The 6,945-nt window shown below is 46.9% G+C and overlaps 1 protein-coding gene across 1 annotated transcript in view; it reads right to left on the bottom strand.

Annotated features, from left to right (window-relative positions):
* Positions 1–5,112: 5,112 nt before the first annotated feature.
* DACRYDRAFT_24162 (uncharacterized protein) overlaps positions 5,113–6,945 on the bottom strand; it is a 2,551-nt gene continuing 718 nt past the window's right edge. Inside the window, exons 3-5 of the mRNA XM_040773577.1 lie at positions 6,466–6,940; positions 5,832–6,415; positions 5,113–5,781 (exon numbers count right to left, since the gene is read on the bottom strand). Coding sequence (XP_040626001.1) covers positions 5,167–5,781; positions 5,832–6,415; positions 6,466–6,940 — 1,674 coding nt within the window. The 3' untranslated portion in view covers positions 5,113–5,166. The remainder of the gene's footprint in view (positions 5,782–5,831; positions 6,416–6,465; positions 6,941–6,945) is intronic.

Here is a 6,945-nt window from a genome sequence, read left to right as displayed (position 1 = left end):
CACAGCCATGCACAGCAGGTCACCTGACCATCCAATCCTTCCAGCAGGTTCCAGCACATGCCAAGGTATACCAGCTACTTCCATGTCATAAAGGCTTAGTCATGTCTCTTGACCAAGCAATGAGCTGGTGCCCTAACATGATCACAGCAATGACAGGTAATCTACTTAGTCTCTCCCATTCTCAGCTTCATGCCCTTCAGCACCAGTTCCATGAGAATCCCCAAGAACACATCTTTAACCAAAATATGTTGAACCTTGCAGGTGATGATAATGATTATAAAGAATATTAAAGCAAGAAAGAGAGAATGTTAGAAACTTACTGATGACCATACCCCAGAACACTGGGTTGTGCTGGATCAAGTGGAATGCCAGCCCACTGAGCTTGTTAATGCAGAGGAGAAGGCTACCCAACCCCACAACCCACTAGTAGCCATGCCATTTCCAGAATCTGTGTGCTTTGACCTCCTCCAGCTGCATGAATAGTCTGCAGATGTACCTGCAGAGCCAGTACACACTGACCCAGTCATCATGATCATGGTGCACTGGCAGGAGTCTGGCAAGCATAGCATGTCAGACTTATCATCCAAGATTGTCCAGGCCTATCTTGGTAAGATGTGTATGTCACAGTGATTGGTAAGCTTACATAGTTAATGATTGAGATATCTTCTGACATCCAATAGGTATAGCATGCATACTATATTGATATAGTGCTATCAGAGCATGGTGCAATGTGGTTTGCTGATGCCCAGCCATCCAGATAGGCAGATGGAATACAGCTCATATGTGCCCATATTGCTGACTTGGTGAACAAGGCCAAGGCACTATAAGCTAGTTATTCTTATAAATATATATCAGGACTAATATTATGTCTAGCTATAATAAGAAATTCCACATTCTCACCATTGTAGATATTCATTCAAATGATGGTGATAGAGAGCTGCTTTATAACAGGTATCACACCTATGGCACTCCCATGCAAGTAAGTGACCTTGTTCTACATGAATTCTAGGTTTCTAATATGTTGTGCAAGATCTGCACCACAGTACTAGGGGCAGTGGTTCCCAAGGAGATCTGCAATAACTCCACAGTGGTTTAGTGCTATTGGTTTATAAGGCTATGACCTTCTCTCTCTCTCTTTCTGTCTCTCTCCCTCTCTTGTACCTCCCCCCAAAAAAACCAAAAAAAAAGATTCATATCACCTACATAGTTATGCAAGCAGAACAATTTCTCCTAGATACATAGATAGTTTAGAATGAAATAGTATTCCCTCCTGCCTGTAAATTATGTGTGTAGCTAGACATGATCCAATCTATCATAGAGAAGCCAAAATGTGCTTAATTTCATTCCCCAAGAACCATAACTGGGAGCCTGATTAATAGAACAAGGCAGGCTATATGAGGCATGATAAAGAGCCCCAGAAATTATTAATTGAGAGTACTTTAAAAACAATATTTATTGTTGATTTCAGTGCTTTAGAATTGTTGATATTTTTATTAATCCATTTCAATATAATAATACTAGAATACTCTCATTGTCATTGCTATCATCATGATCATAATGCTCCTTGTTGCCCACATCAACCCCACCATTCCTGAATCAAAGCACTGTGTTCCTGGTCCTGGTGCTATGTCAGCAAGTCCTTTCTGAATAAAATGCATCACATATAAGTGCATATATCTTGCTTCCCAGATGCTGGAGCATGCTCAATCAGGTATGAGAGGGAAGAGTATTGGTGTGGGAGGGGAGGGAGGGGGAGGGGTGCAGATAGAGTGGTGGGAGTGGTGGTGGGAGTGGTGGTGAGAGTGGTGGTGGTGGTAGTGGGAGAAGGAGGATCCAGACTTGGTGGTGAGGGAGTGAGATGGACGTAGACAAGTTTGGCATGATACACCATTATGAGACCCTTGGTAGCAGTGGAGAAGAGTCCATAAGCATGGATTCAGATGTGCTTAATTTCATCCCATAAACAGAATCTGCACTTGAATTGCTGAATTCTTACTTTTAAGTACTTTCTGGGCTGAAACCAGGACCCATTTCCACATTCAGTGTATGTGCACATACATGCCTTGTGATTATTACTTTTATTTGGATTCTACTACTAATTCTACAGGGAGTAATATATCAGCTATATACATGTAAGACTTAACCTTAGTGAGCAGAGCTATAATTATGCACTGCCCTAGCTGGAATCTGGAATCCAGAATTTGAATTCCAGATTCTATGTCAGGGGCCCTAGATGATCTCAAATATGGGGAAGATCACTGCCACCAGAAACATAGCCTGCCACCTCTGAGTCAAGCAAATTCCTCTGGTGCCCCCTCTGCAGAGACACCCTTCCTACAATGCCCCTCCAGGGGCAATTGCCCCAAATGCCCTCTTCTTCACATGTGCTGCATATTTACTTGTGCTCTTTATGGCAATGAGAAAGAAAAGCATGAGTAAATATTTCAGGGGTCCCACCCTTGTTATGAGTTTCCTGTCACTGCCTGTGAGGGCAACACAATCCAACAATTGTTGGTGATCAAATAACTGAACAGGTGATGAGCAAATCAGAGAGTAGTGAGTCATACGTCAATCAATACCTTGATGTTTGTTCACAAACGGAGTGGTTGACAGGGGTTTTATAGAGTAAGTGGTGATTGGCAGCCAACAGGCACAATTGTGTGTGTGTTGTGTGCATGTTTGGAACAATTAAAGCTTTGTGTTTAGAACCTAATGACCTTGGACCATGGGGATCCTAAGAGATTAGCTCTAAAGAGCTACAGGGGCTATACCTAGGGTTCTATATATGTCTAGGTATGAAAGTAAAAGGAAGCAAAGTCTGTGGCTGACTATACAGCTTACTTAGGGCAGGTACCTTATGTCTCTTGTCTGGTTGGTCCCGCATGATCCATGACTGACATCTCATGTTTTGGGATCTGTCCTTCTTGGAGTGAGGTGATTGTAGCATTGGCTGTCATTTGGGGTGTCATGCCATGTGACTGTGCTCTGATTATTGTCAATTGCAGCTGTCTGCAATTGATTTTAGGGACCTCCCCTGACACTGCCACACTGGAGAGCACAAGTAAATATGCAGCACACATGAAGAAGAGGCATTTGGGGCAATTGTCCCCAGAGGGGCATTGTAGGAAGGGTGTCTCTGCAGAGGGGGGAAATTGCTCCCTCTGACTCTACCACTAGTGCATCAAGTCATTTTCCTTCATCAATGGTGATGTGGTGTCGATGCATTGTGCTCTCTGAATTCCTGAGGTCATCAATGAAATCCTTATTCATTGCAAAATGGTGCCTGCTGTTCAATTAGGGAGAACATGTCGCCTGCTCTTTGAACTGTCAATGAATGCAGTTTGGCACATGTCCTTCTGCTGCCATTGGTCCCCTTCTGGAGTCTGAGCATGGAGATTCTCCTCATGGAACATCTATAAACAAACTTTCTGGAGTTTCTTGAAGATCTAGCTTATGCGTGCCCCAGAGAAGGCTCTGCAGTCAAGGAGCCATGTACCTTGCATGTGTCCAAAGCCTCAAGATCAGCAGAGGAGACTTATGCGACATGAATATGAAGGACCTCACCTTACTTTCAGCTGCATTCAGCAATCTTCGGCATTTAACCATCCAAATCATTGCCGATAGAGAATACGATGGCTTTGTTGCAATGCTGCTGCCAGGGTTAACCCAGTTAGATGTCAAGTTTTCTCCACTACGATATGTACAAATTCCCCCACAGTTGCCAGATGAATCACTACCAACATGGCAACAATTCCTGCAATTTCCTCAATTATGGACATTCGCATCAAGAATTTGAGATAGTTGGCTATGAAAATCAGCTATGCCCCAGACAGACTTGCGAGAGACTTGCAGTCTGCCCTGTGTCATATTCTCCGCTTGAACATGGAACTCGAGACAGTGGACATCAACGTACAGTGGGCAACGAATGATTTCAATCAGGAGTTCTATTATCAGTTATCCCAAATGCAGCACCTCAAAAGCCTAACACTGAGGACATTTCATTCTTGTGCTAGGAATTTGGAATCGAATATCCCGGAAGCGTTTGGAGCACTGCGAAAGCTGGATTGTACAAACGCGTCATGCGACGGCATAAACAACCTACTCACCTCCATCGTCTCACATCAGATGAAAGAAATCAAGACAACCTTCAGCCATCCAGCCAGTGAAGAGCAACTACCAATACTCATAAAATCGATTATGCATCACTCCACAACTCTTCAGTCCTTGATGTTGCGATTTGACGACGTCGGAGAGCCTCCCGCTGTGTCTTGGGCCGCTTTTGAACCGCTTTGCATATGCCATTCTCTCATTCGCGTTCGTATACACTCCCAAGAGATACTCTTCGACGACGACAACCTCGATCTGGTCCTGCAAGCCTGGCCCGACCTCCAGGAGTTACGAATTACGGAGGGACCCCAGTTCTTCTCATCAACACCTCGCAAACATGGCGTGGTGTCTCACATTGGACTCGAGCGGGTGGCAATGAAGAGCCCAAACCTGATCGACCTTCACCTTCCAATAGATTTATCTGCTCTGCCTGCCTACCTCGAGCGAACAACACGGACGGGCTCATCAAAAAGCAAGTTGCACAGGCTGTGTGTCGGAACGTCAGATACTTCGTCCTTGGAGGCAACGGAGCACTTTCTGAGCTCAACCTTTCCTGACTTGCGAGATTTTGTTTATCATGACGCTTTGGTGAATCCGGATAGCCTGGAGGCATTTTACAAAAGGAAAATCAGGATGACAGCGTTGTCCAAGTACATAGAAGCTCGAGTGACATAAACGCTGTTTCGAGATTACAGATGCAATACCGGGCAGTGATTTCATCAATTGCACTATATGAAGTCATTTTCTATGTTTGAGATGAACCCATCCCAGAGAGGGCAGGGAGACCTGGACGTCATCCCCAATTACTGCGTGTCCATGTTTTGGGCGAGCGAGAGGGCAAATCTTAATCATTGTTCGAGTACATAACACTCCGTGATTCCTTTTTGATAGACTTAGCGGCTGGTTCCGAAACCTGACACCTCCGTACTCACACACACCGAAATGGGGACATTCTTAGAGGTTTACGATCATGCCATGTCTCTTTCCTTTCCCGCTAGCGCACAAAAACAATATTTGTTATTCCACATCAGCTCCGACTGAGCACGCGCCCTTTGCACATTAGCGCATCTGCCACTTCTCGCCTTGAGGCGCAGCGATCTCCCAGCTCACAGTCAGGTCCTTGCTGGTGCCAGGGGCGAGTTTAAGAACCCATTCCACCTGTCCATCGGGTGCGTCGTTCTGACTGCTCTTGTGAACTGCCTTGCTCAGGCTCGACGCATTGACGGTGCTCTTGTCGTTCGTTTCCCAGTCCTTCCTCGCCCAGTAGCAGAACACATATTGTTCAAGCTTGATCTCCTCGCCGGCCTTCGCATCCCCTAGCCCTTTCGGTTCCAACACAGAAATCTTGAACTTCTGATCTTCCGAGACGGGAACGAGGTCCCGTACAAGCAGTTTGACCTCGCTCGTGCGCGTAGTCTTGATACTGATATGCTGCGTGAACAGCGTAATGTCCTGCTTAGAAGAGCTGAGGAAGTTGCCCGTGCCCTGCTTACGCGCCTTCTTTGATTGTGGTGGGTACGTAATGCGCACCGATGGATCGACACCTACAGAACACGCGAACGTGTCCTGAGGTGACACATACGGGATGGTCGACTTGGCAACGAAGGAACCATCGAGGAAGACGTTAGAGGGGCCGGAGAGAAGGACGTATGTTGACGAATTCGTGATTTGGCACTTTCAAAGCGTTTAGCAGATAGACACACTACGGAATCGGGGATGCACACCTGCAAGAATGCACTCGTATTCAATCTTGGCACTGCGATCCACTCGAGTTTTGCCGTGAGATCCAAAACACTAATCACGACCTTATGCGTCGTCCCATCGCTGGGAATGTTGCTCAAACCCTCAATGTGGAAGCTTGTGCTAAGGGCACCTTCCTTGGCTTCCGTCCTCCTTGCACCCATCAAGGGAGGCGGTAGGGATTCTTCATACTCAAGCATGTCTTCCTCCAAATCGCACATGCGGGCGCTGCGATACAGGTCATTGCGAGGCATGGCAGCCGCCGGCATAGGCGGAGGCGGCGGTATGGCAGCAGTCTTGAGAACAGCCGAACGCCTCTTGTACTTGGATTTCGGCATGAACTCGGGAACCGCGCATATACGCTGAGGCTGAAGTTCTGGGATATCTGTGCCTGTCAGGGGAGACGAGGTTGACAGGATGAGGTTAACGTCCTTCCACTCCTCTCCTGTCGTCTGCGTGATCGAAGCACGGTAGTTGAGCGAGATGGAGGTCGTATTTTCACCTTTTGAGCTTGAGTTAACCGTAGCGCGCAGGTCGTACAGAGGCTCCCAGTCTGCATTCGACACAACTACACTCGCAGTCAGCCCAGAAATCTGAAGAATTGAGCATTGAGCATACCATATTTTACCGTCAGCTCGGCCGGACCAGCTTGTTCGGCCAACACAATAACTGTGACCTTCGTGGCTAGCTTCCGCGCCTCCTCGCTCGGGATCTGTCCATTTCTCTCCACTGCGATCTCTAACTGCACTTCCTGCAATCGTTTGTGTGTCTTCTCTCTCATCTCCTCCAATGATGTCCCTTTGTCCTCAAGTATCCCCATGAACTCCACAAGCTGCGACGGATTCACATCCTTCGCAGTCAGGCTCTTCGAGAAGTCGCCAAGAATCGACGTTTGAATAGTGAGCACCTTCAACTCGCGGCGAAGTGTCGCTTCTTCGATTTCAAGCGCTGCAACCTTCTCCGATGACGCTTTCGGAACAGTGAGCTTTGGCGAAAGACGCTCGTAGATCACATCGAAGATGACTGCGTTCCCGATGCCATCGACGCGCAATGAAGACTCGTCCATGCATGTCGGAAGCTTGCTGATCTGCACCTCTG

This window comes from Dacryopinax primogenitus, assembly GCF_000292625.1.
Source record: "Dacryopinax primogenitus strain DJM-731 SS1 chromosome Unknown DACRYscaffold_17, whole genome shotgun sequence".
NCBI classification, from domain to species: Eukaryota; Fungi; Basidiomycota; class Dacrymycetes; order Dacrymycetales; family Dacrymycetaceae; genus Dacryopinax; species Dacryopinax primogenitus.
Note: the sequence above shows the minus strand (reverse complement) of the source record. Positions and strands in the feature narration are given on the sequence as shown.